This window comes from Ammospiza nelsoni, chromosome 30 (genome assembly GCF_027579445.1).
Source record: "Ammospiza nelsoni isolate bAmmNel1 chromosome 30, bAmmNel1.pri, whole genome shotgun sequence".
NCBI lineage: Eukaryota > Metazoa > Chordata > Aves > Passeriformes > Passerellidae > Ammospiza > Ammospiza nelsoni.
Genome location: NC_080662.1, coordinates 851,536 through 869,059, shown reverse-complemented (window position 1 = coordinate 869,059; position 17,524 = coordinate 851,536). Strand labels below are relative to the sequence as shown.

General features: G+C 49.2%; 1 protein-coding gene across 4 annotated transcripts; it reads right to left on the bottom strand.

Annotated features, from left to right (window-relative positions):
* Positions 1 to 450: 450 nt before the first annotated feature.
* On the bottom strand, positions 451 to 15,906 carry RASSF2 (Ras association domain family member 2). 4 transcript variants are annotated; one of them, XM_059490923.1, is made up of 11 exons: positions 15,560 to 15,698; positions 12,637 to 12,836; positions 11,603 to 11,750; positions 9,422 to 9,497; positions 8,261 to 8,412; positions 7,373 to 7,461; positions 6,355 to 6,503; positions 5,397 to 5,498; positions 4,652 to 4,703; positions 2,219 to 2,316; positions 451 to 1,951 (listed from the first exon to the last, which is right to left on the bottom strand). In XM_059490923.1, exons 3-11 carry the CDS (start codon positions 11,656 to 11,658, stop codon positions 1,334 to 1,336), a joined length of 1,392 nt encoding a protein of 463 aa, XP_059346906.1. In that variant the 5' UTR covers positions 11,659 to 11,750; positions 12,637 to 12,836; positions 15,560 to 15,698; the 3' UTR covers positions 451 to 1,333. The 4 variants fall into 4 exon arrangements, with proteins under 4 accessions (XP_059346906.1, XP_059346905.1, XP_059346904.1 ...); XM_059490924.1 differs by lacking the exon at positions 15,560 to 15,698 and adding an exon at positions 3,769 to 3,890 and having other exon boundaries at positions 1,643 to 1,951; positions 12,637 to 13,036; XM_059490922.1 differs by lacking the exon at positions 12,637 to 12,836 and having other exon boundaries at positions 15,560 to 15,906.
* Positions 15,907 to 17,524: the final 1,618 nt, after the last annotated feature.

Genomic DNA, 17,524 nt, shown 5'->3' with positions numbered 1-17,524 from the left:
CCCAAAATAGACCAAAATAACCCACAATAACCCAACATAGCCCAAAATAGCCCAAAATATAACCCAAAATAGCCCAAAATATAACCCAAAATAGCCCGAAATAACCCAAAATAGCCCAAAATAACCCAAAATTTATATAAACATAAATATTTATATAAAATAACCCAGGTTTTACCTGCTGGGAGGGAAATGCCGGCAGGATGGAGCCTGCAGAGTGCAGGGGTAAATTATCCCTGGGGATGGGTAAATCCTAAACCTGCCCAATATTCCCCAAAAATCTGCCAGAAATTTAGGTGGGAATCTGTAAATCTGGGAGGTGAGAGTGTTTCTCCTTGGAGAATTTCTCCACTGGGATTTTACTATTTTCCCTCATTTTTTACTGATTTCCATGGAATTTCTACCCACAAAAAGTGATTTATTCTGGACAAAGCCAGGCTCTGACTCAGGGGGTTTCATTCTGCATGAAGTTGCTACATATTTTATTTTATTTTATTTATTTTATTTTATTTCCTTGTTAATCCACGCAGCAGTGCCACAATCATCCTTCAAACACATCCAAAGCTCCTCTCGCTGTACAAACACTTTCCCCAACGTGAGTTAAAGGTGGAAAAGGTACCATTAAAATTAAAATTTAAACATTAATAATTAAAAAAAAAAGAAAAAAATTACAAAGACGCATTGCAAAAACTCAAAGGGAAGTGGGGGGAAAGTCAGAGGTTAATTCACATCGAGGTATAAAATGGGTATTGCTGGTTTAGCCCGGGAGGAAAGAGGTTTTTCCTGGTTTCACCAGGATCGTTTCCTGGCTAGAAAATGGATTTGGAAAACAAAATCCTCTTTTATTTCTGCCTCCTCCTGCCTCTCCCCCTTTCCCCACCCAGACCCCTCGAGGTGCTCGAGGCCCTCGGCCATTCGCTTTTGTTGTTTTTGGCATTTTCAGCTACCAGAGAGGTTTGACATCGTGGTTTTCTGCAAAATCCTGAAATATTAGTGCAAATTACAGGGGGGGCGGAGGGGCCACGCCGTGGCTGCAGCTTTGGGGGAAAAATGGGATTTTCTCCTGGGCTGGAAACGCACCCACGAGCCCCCAGGTCAGGTTAAACCCCCCCAAAACCTCAGCCAACCCTTGGGATTTATAAATCCTCCCCACACCTGGGAATTATTGCGGTGATAGGGCAGGAATGTGCTTTTCTCATTAAAAAAAAAGAGGAATTTTTTGTGCTCTGTTGCTGCCGAGCAGCAGGACCCTCACGGGGAGCCACAATGGGCATTTTCAACCTGAGCCCCCCAAAATTCCAGCTCTGCAATTCTGGCAGCCCCACCTTGGTGCTGCTCACAGATCTCCTCCTTTTTCTCTTTTTTTTTTAATTTTTTTTTCCCCTGTGTTTTCCAGAGTTGGGAATTTCCAACCTGAGCCCTCCCAAATTCCAGCTCTGGATCTCTCCTCTTTTTTTTTTTTTTTTAAATTTTTTTTTCCCCTGTGTTTTCCAGAATTGGGAATTTCCAACCCGAGCCCCCCAAAATCCCAGCTCTGCAATTCTCCTCTTTTTTCTCCTTTTTGTTTTGTTTCTTTTCCCCTGTGTTTTCCAGAATTGGGAATTTCCAACCCGAGCCCCCCAAAATCCCAGCTCTGCAATTCTGGCAGCCCCAGCTTGGTGCTGCTCACAGAATTCCTCTTTTTTCTATTTTTTTTTTTTTTTTTGCCTTTTTTTCCCCTGGATTTGAGGCTTTGGCTGGAGCTGCCCCAGCCAGAGCCCTCCTGGGAGGAGCCCCCCGAGGATTTTGAGGGATGGAGTTTTTGGGAGGGGGGTTTGGCTCGGGTTTGGGGCCGTCCGGGAGCGTTTTGGGGCTGGGATTTGGTGCAGCACATCCCAGGGATGCTCACATGGCCGTGGGGCCCTCGCAGATCTCCTCCAGCCTCTGCTCGATCATCAGCCGCAGGATGGAGTACCTGGGGGGGCACAGAAATTTTAAATAAAGGATTTTTTCCAACCTGCAATAATTCAAACCCCTGTTTGGGGATGTTAAACCCCGCTTTCACCACAAAACCAGGCAGAAAATCCCACAAAAAAATCCCAAATTGATTATTTTCCCCTCCTATTTTCCCCCCCTCTCTGCTTCCCCAAACTTAGGGATCACCCGGCAGGGAAAATCCCAGCGCTGGAGCTGCACAAATGAGATTTTTTGGGGGATTTTCTTCCCCCCCAGCCCCACGTACTTGTGCTTCAGCTTCTTCACTTCCCGGTCCTCCTCCTCCTCCAGCTTCTGGATGAAGCTCCTGAGGATGGGCATCTCGAATTTGATGTACTGGGCGACCTGGGGGGCACAGCAGAGGCAGGAGATGGTGAGGAGGAGGATAAACTCACCCATCCCCCTTCCTCTCCTTAGAATTCACCAAATATCCCAAAATTTTGCAGCAAACCCTAAAAAAAAATTATGTTTGTGACCATCATCTCGTGGGAACAAATGGACAATTAAGGGGAAAAGATCTGCCTATGGTTTATTTATTTTATTTTTATTTTAATTCACCCACTGAGTGCTGGAGGTGGCTCTGAGGGTCCCCAGGGTCTCGGAGCTGTTTAATCCCAAATTGACCCCAAAAGTGCCGGGTTTGGGGCGGGATTTCAGAGCAGAGCCGGCAGATGGCACAAGGGAGCCGCTCCCAGCCGGTGGGAAAAACAATTCTGGGAAATTCCTGTTCTGGGGATGGCAGGGCTGGGATGGCAGAACGGGGCTGGGGAGGCACCGGGAATGGATACACTGGGAATAAACTGGGAATAAACTGGGAATGGAACAGAGTGGGAATGGACTGGAAGTGCACTGGGAATGCACTGGGAATATTCTAGGAATATTCTGGGAATATTCTGGGAATGCACTGGGAATGGACTGGGAATATTCTGGGAATATATTGGGAATGCTCTGGGAATGAATACACTGGGAATGCACTGGCAATGCACTGGGAATGGACTGGGAATATTCTGGGAATATATTGGGAATGCTCTGGGAATGAATACACTGGGAATGCACTGGCAATGCACTGGGAATGGACTGGGATTATATTGGGAATGCACTGGGAATGAATACACTGGGAATGAACTGGGAATGCACTGGGAATGCACTGGGAATATTCCGGGAATATATTGGGAATGCTCTGGGAATGAACTGGGAAGGAATACACTGGGAATGCACTGGGAACAGACTGGGAATGCTCTGGGAATGCATTGAGAATGCACTGGGGATGGACTGGGAATGGACTGGGAATAAACTGGGGATGTACTGGAAGTGCACTGGGAATATACCGGGAATTCTCTGGGAATGCATTCTGGGAGTATTCTGGGAATATATTGGGAATGCACTGAGAATGTACTGGGAACACACTGGGAATGCTCTGGGAATGCATTGAGAATGCACTGGGGATGGACTGGGAGTACACTGGGAACACACTGGGAATGCTCTGGGGAATTTCCTGGAGGATGAGGAGTTTCCATGGACAGAGCAGCTCCTGCAGCCCCAGCACCTCTCTGTCCATCAGGGACAAACCCTCCCCTGTGGGCTTGAGCAGGGGCTGGCACGGAATTCCCAAAAAAGCCCCCCCAGGATCCCTGGCAGCGGCCCAGGCTGGGCACTGGGGCTTGGAGCCAGCAGGGCCAGGGGAGGCGTCCCTGCCACGGCAGGGGTGGCACCGGCTGGGATTTGGGGTCCCTCCCGCCCAAACCCGGCTCTCCCCAGACACCCCAAAGTGCCCCCGCACCCCCAGGGCGCACTCACGTCGTAGGTGACCTCCTCCACCTGGTCCTTCTCCATGAGGAACACCTTGGACACCTGCTCGCAGGGGCCCTGCAGCACGCGGGCCAGCAGCGGGAAATCGCTGCCGCGCAGCCGCTGCTTCTCTGCAAGGACAGCGATGGAACCGCGGCCTTGGCACCGGCGCGGCGCCGCGGTACCGGCAGTGCCCACGAGGTACCGGCAGTGCCAGGGTGGTTCTGGCAGCGTCTGAGTGGTACCAGAAGTGCCTGTGTGATACTGGCGGTGCCAGGGTGGTACCGGCGGCGCCCATGAGGTACCAGCACTGCCCATGAAGTACTGGCAGCGCCCAGGTTGTTCTGGCAGTGCCAGGGTGGTTCTGGCAGTGTCTGAGTGGTACCAGAAGTGCCCAGGTGGTACCAGTAGTGCCTGTGTGATACTGGCAGTGCCAGGGTGGTACCAACACTGCCCATGAGGTACTGGCAGTGCCAGAGTGGTATTGGCAGTGCCTGGGTGGTACTGGCGGTGCCAAGGCGGTACCAGCAGGGCACGGTGGTACAAGCAGTGCACAGGTAGTACTGGCAGTGCCAGGGTGGTACTCGTGGTGTCTGGGTGGTACTGGCAGTGCCAGGGTGGTTCTGGCAGTGCCTGGGTGGTTCTGCCAGTGCCTCAGTGGTACCGGAGGTCCTGGCAGTGCCAGAGCGGTACCAGCAGTGCCAGGGTGGTACTGACAGTGCCTGGGCAACACCAGGGCCAAGGTGGCAGCACTTTGGCCCTGGTGCTGGGGATTTGGGGCACTCATGTCCAGCAGTTTGGGAATAATTTGGGGCACTCATGCCCAGGAGAATTTGGGGCACTCATGCCCAGGGGTTTGGGGCACTCATGCCCAGGGGTTTGGGGCACTCACCTCCGCTCGTGTGCACCATGTACAGAGCAAACTCCTCTGCTGAGTTCTCGATCTGGGGGAGACACAAAGCTCTGATAAAGGGACAGGTTCTGCCCTGGTATAGTCTATATCTATCTATCTATATCTATATCTATATCTATATCTATATCTATATCTATCTATCTACATATGGTATAGATTTTTATATATATATATGTGTATATATATATATGTATACACATATATACATATGTATACATATATATACATATATATATGTGTATATACATATATATACATATATATATGTGTATATATATATACATGTGTATGTGTTTGTGTATGTATACATATACATATATATATATAATGTGAACGCAGATTTTACACATATAATATAAATATTTTATATATAATCTAAACCTTTATATATAATATAAAGATTTCTATATAAAAATTCATATGTATATAACCTGAATGCAAAATACATGTATATAATATAAATATTTATAAATAATATGAATATAAACATAAACTATATAAATAAATATAAATATATATAAAGTTATAACATATAAAAATGATAAAATATGAGTACAAACAGATAATACTTTATATATGGATACATGTATATGTGTGTATATATATATATATATATAAAATCTGAATGCAGATTTTGTATACACATAATCTATAAAACATTTTAACTTACTTTAACCACAACACAAGCTGCACTCAGAGCACCGAGGGAGGGTCATGCCCATACCTTGAACTTGTTGAGCAGCAGTTTGAGCACCTGGGGCGTGGTCATGGTGCTGTTGATGCGCACGTTGGTGACGGAGCCATAGGCGGGCGTGAACACCGAGGTCTGAGGGGCACAGCGGGCACTGAGAGCCCTGCCAGGACCCCCCCAGATCCCCTGGACCCCCCCAGAGCCCTCTGTGAGGCTCTGTCCAAAATTCCTCTCATTTTGGCCTCACAATCCTCATTGGGGAGCACTGAACAGAAGACCCCGCCTGAAATCTCTGCTGAGAACACGGACTGCGTGTACCCTTCCCAAACGCCGTTCTTTCCCCCAGAGATACAATAGACTACCTCTGATTTGGTATCAAGATTCGTCCTCTTCCCTCATCAAAAAAGAGTATAATTGGAGTCCAGATGGACATCTGAGATCTCCCCGGACATGACCTGGTGAACTCCATGGGCTGGGCACTGAAGGACTCTGCCGTTCTATGTTTGGTAGCTATAAACCTTCCTTTTTTTCCTCCCTCTTTCCTTTATTTTTCCCCTTTTCCCCCTAATTGCTCCTCATCACATTTCACTGTGGTTTTTCGATAAAGCTGCATTTGTTTTGATTATCACTGCAAACCCCCTTGAAATCAACACACTCGCCATCCTCCCATTAATCTCAAAATCCCACCACCCACGAGCCATTGAAGCCAGCACTAAATACTTCCTGACCCAAGCAGCTGCTTCTGCCCTTGTCTTGTTCTCCAGCATAACCAACGCATGGTTATGCAAACCCCCTTGGACCATGATGGTTCTCTTTGCGCTCTAAGATCACCTCGTGAACCATCACCTTGTACCACGTCAGATCTTCTTGCACTCTGAGATCCGTCACCCCGTGAACCATCACCTTGTACCGTGATGGTTCTTTTTGAACTCTGGGGTCACAAACCACCACGAAACCCGTCCGTGAGGACGGATGGCGGCACCAGGCTCACCTTGTGGTTGTAGAAGTGCCCGTTGATGGAGAAGCGGTGCCGCCGCAGCCGCCGCTGCTCGCCGGCCGTGCGGGCGCTGCCACGGGGCCGGACGCCGACGTCGCTGCGGGTCCTCATCAGCTGCGGGGCCTCCTCTGCCGCCCTGGGGGCTGCACAGCACCTTCCACTGCAGTGGATCCCAGCCCTGGGACTACTCCCCGTGGATCCCATCCCGGAGGATCTGAGCCCCAGGAGAGCCCCAGGGCCGATCCTGGTGGACCCAACCCCAATGGATCCAAGCCCTTGGACCACTCCTGGTGGATCTGAGCCCCAGGAGAGCCCCGTGATTGATCCTGGTGGATCCCATCCTGGAGGATCCAAGCCCTGGGACAACTCCCAGTGGATCTGAGCCCCAGGAGAGCCCTGGGACTGATCCTGGGGGACCCAATCCCGGTAGATCCAAGCCCTGGGACTACTCCCAGTGGATCTGAGCCCCAGCACTGATCCCAGTGGATCTGATCCTGATGGATCCAAGTCCAATCCTGCTGGATCCAAACCTGGTGGATCTGAGCCCCAGGATTGATCCTGGTGGATCCAATCCCTGTGGATCCAAGCTCTTGGACCACTCCCAATGGATCTGAGCCCTGGGACCACTCCCAGTGGATCCAAGCCTGATCCTGGTGGATCTGAGCCCCAGGACCGATCCTGCTGGATCCAAAGCTGGTGGATCTGAGCCTTGTGATCCATCCCAGTGGATCTGAGCCCCATGATCAATCCCAGTGGATCCCATCCTGGAGGATCCGAGTCCTAGGACCACTCCCGATGGATCTGAGCTCTTGGACCACTCCTGATGGATCCAAGCCCTGGGACCACTCCCAGTGGATCCAAACCTGGTGGATGTGAGCCCCAGGACCACTCCTGGTGGATCTGAGCCCAGTGGATCCAAGCCCTCGTCCTGCTCCTGGTGGATCCAAACCCTTGGACCAGTCCTGGTGGATCTGATCCCGACGGATCCCAGCCCAATCCCAGCCCAGCTCACCTGTGCCATTCCCGGGATTCTCCGTGCCGGTGGCCGTGTCCACATCTGTCACCTGGATGTCCGGCAGGGTGCTGGGCTTCAGCACGGACCTGGGGGGACAGAGAGGGGTGGGCGACCTGTCCTGGGTCCCTGTCCCGGGGTGCCTTGCCTGGGGGTGCAACCTGCACAGCCTGACAGGCTGGAGGGAAGTTTTGGGGCTTTTTGTATGGGTTTGGGGCTTTTTTGTGGGTTCAGGGCCGTTTGTGTGGTTTTTGGGGCTGTGTGGTTTTGGGGCTGAATGTTTTTGGGTTGTCTGTGTGTGGTTTTGGGGTTCTCCGCCTCTTTTTGGGTGCTGCCTGTGTGGTTTTGGGGCTGTGTGGTTTTGTGTCTGTCTGTGTGTATTTTTGGGGCTGCCTGCCCGTTTTTTGGGGCTGTGGTTTTTGGGGCTGTGTTTTTAGGTCTGTATTTTTAGGGCTGTGTTTTTCAGGGCTGTGTTCTTCAGGGCTGTATTTTTCAGGGCTGTGTTTTTAGGTCTGTATTTTTCAGGGCTGTGTTTTTTGGGGGCTGTGTATTTTTAGGGCTGTGTTTTTTGGGGGCTGTGTATTTTTAGGGCTATGCTTTTAGGGGCTGTGTTTTTCAGGGCTGCGCTTTTTGGGGCTGTGTTTTTTTAGGTCTGCATTTTTCAGGGCTGTATTTTTCAGAGCTGTGTTTTTCGGGTCTGTATTTTTAGGTCTGCATTTTTCAGGGCTGTATTTTTCAGAGCTGTGTTTTTCGGGTCTGTATTTTCAGAGCTGTGTATTTTTCAGAGATTTTCAGGGCTGTGTTTTGGGGCTGTGTTTTTAGGTCTGTATTTTCAGGGCTGTGTTTTTTAGGGCTGTGTTTTCTGGGGCTGCCCCTGCCCTCACTCACCCGTGGGCGCCCAGGTTGCAGCCCGAGTGCCAGGAGGAGGAGGAGGGCGGCGGGCGGATGCGCTGGTTGTCGTCCTGCATCTGCAGGCGGATGGGGCGGCGCAGCCCCCACGAGATGTTCAGCAGCCCCTCGACGATCAGCTCCCCTTCCTCCTGCAGCCACAATTACACAAAGAAAATGGGAATTTTACACACAGAAAATGGGAATTTTACACACAGAAAATGGGAATTTTACACACAGAACACGGGGGTTTTACACACAGAAAATGGGAATTTTACACACAGAAAATGGGAATTTTACACACAGAACGCAGGGATTTTGTACTCAGAATATAGGGATTTTATACACAGAACACAGGGGTTTTACACACAGAACACAGGGATTTTATATGTAGAATATAAGGATCTTATATACAGAATATAAGGATTTTATACGTAGACTATAAGGATTTTATGCATGCAATATAAGGATTTTATACATAGAATGTAGGGATTTTATATATACAATATAAGCATTCATATATAATATAAAGGTTTACATAGCATATAAAAAATCAGATATATACGTGTCATTCGAATGTAGATTTTATATATGTAATATATGTAAATATATATATTATATATATGTATGTATTTATATATGTAAATATTGTATATAAATATAATGAAAATATATATCATATATGGTAAAGATTTAGGTATATAAATCATATATCTATATAATCTGAATGCAAATTTATATATATATATATATATAATCCAAATGCAGATTTTCTGTCTATAATGTAAAGATTATATATGTAATATAAAGATCAATATATATAAATTCATATATCCATATAATCTGAATGCAAATTACATATATACAATATAAAGGTTTTATACATATATATAAATCCAAGTGCAGATTGTATGTATATATATAGTGTAAAGATTTTATATATAATATAAAGATTTATATGTAAAAATTATATATATATATATATATACACACACACACACACACATATATATATGTAATGTGAATGCAAATTACATACATATATAAATATAAAATTATAATATTATATATTTTTTATAAATTTGGAGTTCCCAGAGGAGCTGTGGCTGCCCCTGGACCCCTGGATTCCCTTTTGTGCCCCTCAACGCCCTCCTCTCTCACCTCCCGGTGCCGCAGCTGCAGGTTCTGCCCCTCGTAGTAGATGTTGTAGGTCTTGAGGTGCAGGAGCAGCTCATTCCTGGGGGAAAAAGATTTTTAAAAAATTTAAAAATTAGGAAAAAAGGTGCTGAGATGCATTCTGGGGTGAGATGCTGCAGGCACCACCAGTGACCCCTGAGGTGCTGCAGGAAAAGCAGGAATTGCTGCCCTGGCTGAGGAACCCTCTGTGCTGCTGGGGACCCAAAAATTGCTTTATTTGAGGCAGATTTGGGTCTTTTTCCTCCTCCCTTATTGAAGGTTTTGTGGGGGTCCAACGTTTTGCAGCCACAATCAGGGGGAGCAGCTCCCCGTGAGGGTGTCCCCCATAAATGTCCCTAAAAGGCACAGAAAACCCCAAAGGAGCTGGGGGCAGTTGGTCACGAGCTGAAAACCCAATAATTAAATCAGATTTCTGGGGGTCACGCTGGAGTCACGAGTGGTCACGGGCGAGGTGGCCACGCCGGGCTCCTCCAGCTCAGAACAAAGCTCTGAGGGGCAAAGTGGTGAGGAAAACAAAAATAAATAAAAATCAAAATCAAAAACAAGGACAAAAATTGAGATTTAAAAAAAAAAATTAAAAGGTGGAAATAAAGATATGTATGGAAACAAAAATAAAATAAATAAACTACAGCAACGGAAATCATTGAAAAATCCAAGTGAGGCACGCCAGGCTGGCTGAGCCCAGCCATGGATCACAGGACTCGACGCCTCCAGCATGAATTCCCAATTAATTAATTAATTAATTAATCCCCAGCTCCCAAAGCTGGGCTGGCCGAGAGAGGTTCAGGATGCTCAGCTGACAGAAACCAGCCCAAATCTTGGGAATTGTTAGATTTGTTAGATATTGCATATATTATTATGTTATACATTAGATAGTGCTGTTACATATTGTATATATTGTTATATGCTGTATATATTGTTGTGTATAGTGTTGCTATATATTGTATATATTGTTGTATATATTGTTGTATATTGTTAGATATGGTATACATACAATACAATAGCTAGATATATTTATAGTATATATTGTTATATATTGTTATACATTGTTATATATTGTTATACATTGTTATATATTACACATTCTATAGTGTTGTTATATTTAGTATATATTGTTCTATGTTGGTATATATTGTATATATTCTTGTATATTGTTAGATATTGTATATATATTGTATATATTGTTAGATATTGTTATATATTACACAGTGTTGTTATATATTGTATATATTGTTATATGTTGGTACATATTCTTGTATATTGTTAGATACCATATATATGCAATACAATATATATATTGTATATATTGTTAGCTATTGCTATATATTACACGTTCTATAGTGTTGTTATATATTGTATATATTATATGTTATACATTAGATAGTGTTGTTATATATTGTATATATACAATATATAGATTGCATATCTTGTTATATATTGCATATATTGTTATAATCTGTTATATATTGTTAGATATTGTATATTTTAGGTTCCAGATAACGCATCCCACACCACATCGCCCACTTCAGGTTCCAGCTAACCCATCCCATATCCCCTATCCCATATCCCAAATACATCCCATATCCCACATGCTATACCCCACATCCATCCCATATCCCATACCCCACATCCATCCCATTTCCCATATCCCACATCCCATACCCCAATACTCCACATCCATCTCTCCATATCCCATACCCCACATCCATCCCATTTCCCATATCCCATACCCCAATACTCCACATCCATCTCCCCATATCCCATATCCCATACCCCACATCCATCTCCCCATATCCCATACCCCACATCCATCCCATATCCCATATCCCATACCCCAATACTCCACATCCATCTCCCCATATCCCACATCTCATACCCCACATCCATCCCATTTCCCATACCCCATACCCCAACACTCCACATCCATCTCCCCATATCCCACATCTCATACCCCACATCCATCCTATATTCCATATCCCATTTCCCACATCCACTCCATATCCCAGATCCCACATCCGTCATCCCCTGAACACCAGGAACACTCCAGCCCCATGTCCCCAACCTTTCCCCACCGTGTCCCCTGTGTCCCCCGCCATGTCCCGCCCTTTTCCCCCGTGTCCCCCCATGTCCCCCGTGTCCCCATACCTGGAGATGAACTTGTCCTTCCCGCAGGGCACTGCGCCCCCCGTGCTGAGCTCCATGGCGGGGCCGGGCGGGCATGGGGGGGGCCGGGCTGGGGGGACACGGCGGGGTCAGGAAAGGCAAGCCAGCCACCCTGCCCGGGGGGAGAACACTGAAAATGGAAATAAAAATAAAAATAAATATAAATAAAATAAATCTATAAACATGAACATATAAGTATAAATAAAATTATAAATAAGTGTATAAATATAACTATACATATTTTATAAATATACATATAAAATATATAAATATATAAATATATTGATATATTAATATATTTATATATATAAATCTATAGATATATAGATATATCGATATATTGATATATCGATATATAGATATATAGATATATATATGTAAATATAAATATAAAGGAAATGGAAATAAAAAGAAAATAAAAGTAAAACCAAAGCAATAATATAAATATAAATTGTAAATATAAATATAAAGGAAATGGAAATAAAAATGGAAATAAAAAATGAAAATAAAAGTAAAAGTAAAACTAAGAATAAAGCCAATTAGAAATGAAAATAAAATGTTACAAATTAAAAAGCAATGAAAATAAATCAAAAATAAGAATAAAAAGTAAGAATAAAAATTAAAGATAATAAAAATTAATAAATAATTAAAAAGTAATTAAAATGAAAATTTAAAATAATATAAAATAACAAAATAATAAAATAATAAAACTTTTAAATAAATAAATAAACTTTAAATAAATAAATAGGAAATGAAAAACTAAACCTAAAAATAAATAAATAATAAAAATAATAAGGAAATAAATATAATTTAAAGCAATGCAATAAATAAATAGATAAAAATTCAAATCAAACCTAAACCTAACTAACTAAATAAACAGCAATAACCCCCCCGGACTGGAAAGGGCTCTGGGGGCGGGCGGGGCTCGGCGGCTCCTCCGGGAACGAGCGAGATCAGATAAGGCCGAGGCGCCGAACTCACTGAAAATTTAATCCCTTACCCTGAGATCTCCTTACCCTGCTCCCGCTGCATTTGCATTTGCAGCCCCCGCGGGTGTCCCGGCCAGGCCGGGGAATGGCAATTGTTCCTTTTTTCCCGATTTTCCCCCCGATGTTTTTACTCTTTTCCGTCCCGCAGAGCTGCAAGGCGCGGGGCTGGCAGCGGCTGCTGCTCCCTCGGGCAGCCCCAGGGATGGATTTCCCGGCAGGCAGAAATCCTGGGCCGATCCTGCAGGTTTTTGTCATCCCAGAAACCACAGAAACCCTTGGGAACCCCAAACCCCACCCGGGACAGGCCCTGGCTCGGAGCTCGGGGGGAGGTTTTGGGTTTGGGATGCTCAGTTTGGAAATCAGCCCTCGAAGAGGCCTCAGAATGGGGAATTGGGATGATTTTGAATGATATAAAAACAGTTTTTGGGGTTCTGCTATTCCTTGGATGGAAAAATTTAATTTTTTTCAGTCTTTTCCCTCCCTCCCCTTCTCCTGGAAGAGGAACTGAGGTGAATAAAAAGCGTTTGCTCCTCAAGGCTCCCACCTCTCCATGTGCTTCCTCCCAGCCCCTGGGACACAAATCCCCCTTTTCCTGCAAGAAAAACCCCAAATTCACCCCAAAACCCAGGCCAGGGCAGTGAAACCTGCCAGGGGATGCACCCAAACCCTAAACCCCTGCAGGGCAGCAATCCTGGGGACTCCATCCCACACGCTGGGACAAACAAACGGGGAAAATCTGATTTGCAGCAGCAAAAACTCCTCAGCGGCAAAAGGGGAAGGGCAGGAAATGGGCCCAGCCCAGCTCTGGGGCTCAGAGAAAAAGCAGAAGGAGAAGAGAAATCGCGGAAGAGCTGACAAAGCTTTGGGTTTCCTGAGGAGCTGTTCCTGGGAGTATTTTGGTAAAATCGGGTCAAATTCGGCAAAATTCAGCAAAATCCGGCACCAAACTTCCCCCTGCAGCCACCTCCATGCATCCTCCCACAGGAATAATCCAATTTATCCACCAAAAATGGTACCAGGAGGGGGTTTTGCAGCTGGCTCAAGGGTTTGGGGTAAATCCATGGGGTTTTGGGGCAGCAGCGGAGTGTGGGACCCCAAATTTGGGGTTCCAGGTGTGGGGGGCACAAGGGGCATCCCTGGTGGGAGTCCCCTGGCAAGGGAGGAAAAGCTCTGGGGAGGTTCAGGGGGGAATTGAAGGACATGGCAGATGTCAAAATGGTGACAAAAACACCAAAATGAGTAAAAAAGAACCCTCCTGGAACAGCAAAACAACAAAAGTGAGTGGGAAAACTCATCCTGGAGCTGCAAAGTCACCAAAGGGAGTGAAAAGAACCCTCCTAGAGCAGCAAAATTACCAAAAAGAGTGGCATGAACCCTCCTAGAGCAGCAAAAATTCCAAAGTGAGTGGAAAAAATGATCCTAGAGCAGCAAGAACAGCAAAGGGAGTGAAAAAAAGCTCTCCTGGAGCAGCAAAATCACCAAAGATTGTGGAAAGAACTCTCCTAGAGCAGCAAAATCACCAAAAAGGGTGGAATGAACCCTCCTGGAGCAGCAAAAACTCCAAAGGGAGCGAAAGAAACCTTCCTGGGGCAGCAAAATTACCCAAGTGAGTGGGGAAAAACCTTCCTAGAGCAGCAAAATCATGAAAGGGAGTGGGAAAAAACCTTCCTAGAGTAGGAAAACCACAAAAGCGAGTGAAAAAACCTTCAGTTTTTCAGTGAAATCATCAAAGTGAGTGGAAAATCCCCCCCTGGAGCAGCAGAGCCCAGGGTGGAGCCTTTGGTACCACTCGGAGCTTTTTTCCAGAGCATCCTGGGCCAACCCCAATTCCCAAAACCCCAAATCCCTCCAAGGGGACACGGGGATGAACCGGAGCCATAAGAAATCCCCGTTTTGGGGTGCAAAGGGGAGCTCCAGCGCGCAGGTTCATCCTCCCGTGCCGAGGAGTTTCCTGTTTACGCCCCGGCCCGGCCACCTCGGCCTCCTCCGTCATCACATCCCCTTCCTCTGCTGGGAATGGGGCAAATTCTTCCTTTTTTGGGGCTGCAGAGAGAACCGGGCTGGGGGCGGAGGGGAGAGACCGGGAATGACCCGGGACAGGCTGGGATAGCCCGGGAAAAACTGGGATAACCCAGGACAGGCTGGGATAGCCCGGGAAAAACTGGGATAACCCGGGAGAGGCTGGGATAACCCGGGAGAGACCGGGAATCACCCGGGACAGGCTGGGATAACCCGGGAGAGACCGGGAATCACCCGGGACAGGCTGGGATAGCCCGGGACAGGCTGGGAATCACCCAAATCAAGGCGCTGGCCAAGTGGAAGTCGCTGCATTGCTCAACCCCGGCAGTTTGGGGCCGGCTCAGTTCCCGGCACCCGCCGTGCCTCAGTTTCCCCTCGGTTTCGCCCTGCCCTGCCCGAGCCTCTCTTGGTGCTTTGAAAAGCGCTTTTAGCACAGCTCCGGGGCAAACCAGGGAGGGTTCCGGCCCTCTCTGCCTTCTCGTGTTCGGACTTGTTCCCCTCCCCAAAAAGAACCCCCTTAAACCCCGTCCCGCATCCCCGCAGCCCAGCCCGGCCGCATCCACACAGCTCCCGCCCGGCTCCAACACAACAAAACAAGGAAAAAAGCAGCCAAACCGCCCAAAACCCCGTTTTACCAGGAGAGCGATGTTTTTCCCTGCTCCTGCAAAGAAATCTCCGGTTTTTGGGGTTTTTTTGCCGCCTCGGTCCCACCCCGCCCCGGCAGCATCCCCGGCTGGGGCGGGAGCGCGGCTCGGGCGCAGCCGAGCATTGTGGGAATATCCCATCCCCGGAGAGGCCGCGATGCTCCCTCCCCGCCGCCGCTCCCGGCCCGAGGCCGCCCCGGTGCCCGAGCATGGCCCGCAGGCGGCGCCGGGCGCGGGCGGAGCGGGCACCGAGCGGGCACCGAGCGGGCACCGAGCGCAGCGCTCACCCCGGGCCGCGGGTCCTGCGCTACCGCCGGGCCGGGAGCGCTGCCCTCGGCCGCATCGCTAGGCGGGGAGCGGCGGCCGCTCCATTGTTCCCAGCGCCGCTATTGTTCTGCGGCCCGGCCGCTCCGTCCTGCGGGAACGAACGGGGCACGGAGGGAGCGCTCAGCGCCCGCGGCGGGGCCGCGCTCGGGGCTCGGGGCTCGGGGCCGCGCTCGGGTGGAGCCTCGGGAGGAGCCGGGGCTGGGGCGGGCCCTGGCAGCGCGCAGGGACGGGACGGGACGGGACGGGACGGGACGGGAGGAGAAGGTGCCGAAGCCGGGCAGGAACCGCGGAGCCCGCGGCTGCTCCGGCCCCGCTCGGGGGCGATGCTGGGGGGGCTGAGGTGACACCGGGGCTGGGGGACGGAGCGCGGAGATCGCGGAGGTCCCGGAGGTTTCCCGTGAGCTCCCGGCTGCGGGGGAAGCCGCGCTCAGCTCCGGGGCCGCTCCCGGCGCGGGGGACGGGGATGGGGATGGAGAGCGGGATGGGGATGGGGATGAGGATGGGGATGAGGGGGATGCCCCGTCCCGCCCGCACTCACCCGGTGCCGGTGCCGCTCCGCTCGCAGCCGGTGCCCCCGGAGGCCGCCCCGGGGCGGGGCGGGGCGGGACGGGGAGGGGCGCGGGCGGGGCCGGGGGTGGCAGCGCGGGGACACCCCCGTCCCTCCCCGGGGACAGCCCCGTCCCTCCCTCCCGCAGCCGGGACCAGCCCGGAACCCGCATCCCGGATCCCATCCCGGGCCCCGCATCCCCTCCCAGGTCCCACGGTTGGCGACCCCAAAGGATGGCACCTCCGGGAGCCGCGTTGTCCCCGCCCGGACATCCCGAGGGATGCTCCAGGAACGTCCCTGGGCAGGTTCTGGGTTCCCCAAGGACACCCCGGCTCCAGCCCGGTGTCACCTGAGGGGTCTGGAAGGATTCTCCATCCCTGGTGCCAAGGGCAGAGTCCCAAAGGACGCCCTGTCGCCACTGTCACAGCCAGGATCCCAAAAACGCAAATCCTATTTCCAGTGTTAGGAACAGAATCCCAAAAATGCCCCATTCCCAATGTCAGGAACAGGATCCCAAAGGGTTCCCCATTTCCAATGCAGGAACAGGATCCCAAAGGTTCCACATTCCCAGTGTGAGGAACAGGATCCCAAAAGGTTCCCCATTCCCAATGTCAGGAACAGGATCCCAAAGATGCCCCATTTCCAATGTGAGGAACAGGATCCCAAGGGATTCTCCAACCCCACTGCCAAGAGCAGAATCCCCAAGGAATCCCCATCCCACGCAGCCGGGCTGGAAATGCTCCCACAATCGGCTCCAGCTTTGTCCAGAATCCCCAGAGGGAATTCCTGGGCTGCGCCCCCCAGGCTGGAGCAGTTTTTCTGCCCCAGAAAGCCCCAAATCCGGGGATATGCAGCGCCAGAGCCGAGCGCAGAGCACGCACACGCTTGGCTGCTCCCCTCGGCCTCGGGATCCCACCCGGATCCAAAACCGCCCCCGAGCTGCGATGGAGGAGGAGAGAAACTCAAATTAAATCCGCCTGGAGCAGCAGCTGCAGCGCTCGGCGCTCCCAGGATCGGGGTCTCATCCTGCCCGTCCAGCCCCGGCACCCTGGGGACAGTTTGGGGGAGTTTGGTGAGAGTTTGAGGGCGTTTTGGGGGTGTTTGTGGGGAATTTGGGGGTGTTCAGTATTCCAGAGCAGCAGCAGCCGTGTCCCTCCTCCTTTGTCTGCCCCTGACCTTTCCCAGAGCTTTGTGGCTCCTCTGGGCTTTTTTTTCTTTTGAAGGAATTTGCCCAGAAACAGCCCACATGAAAAGGCAAAAAAAAAAAAAAATAAAAAGCCCAAATAACCCCAAAACAAAGAAATAATCAAAGCAGCTGCTTGAGCCAAACAGGCAGCACAGGCTGGAATGGGCCTTTTTTCCCAATTTCCTTGGATTT

Bases quoted from the DNA above. Each gene is read 5' to 3' on its own strand.
- RASSF2 (XM_059490922.1), bottom strand. From the start codon at position 11,658: ATGGAGCTCAGCACGGGGGGCGCAGTGCCCTGCGGGAAGGACAAGTTC. The intron at 9,498-11,602 runs GTATGGGGACAC...TTTTTCCCCCAG, and splicing joins AAGGACAAGTTCATCTCCAG to GAATGAGCTGCTCCTGCACC. The intron at 4,704-5,396 runs GTATGGGCATGA...TGTCTCCCCCAG, and splicing joins TGCTGCTCAACAAGTTCAAG to ATCGAGAACTCAGCAGAGGA.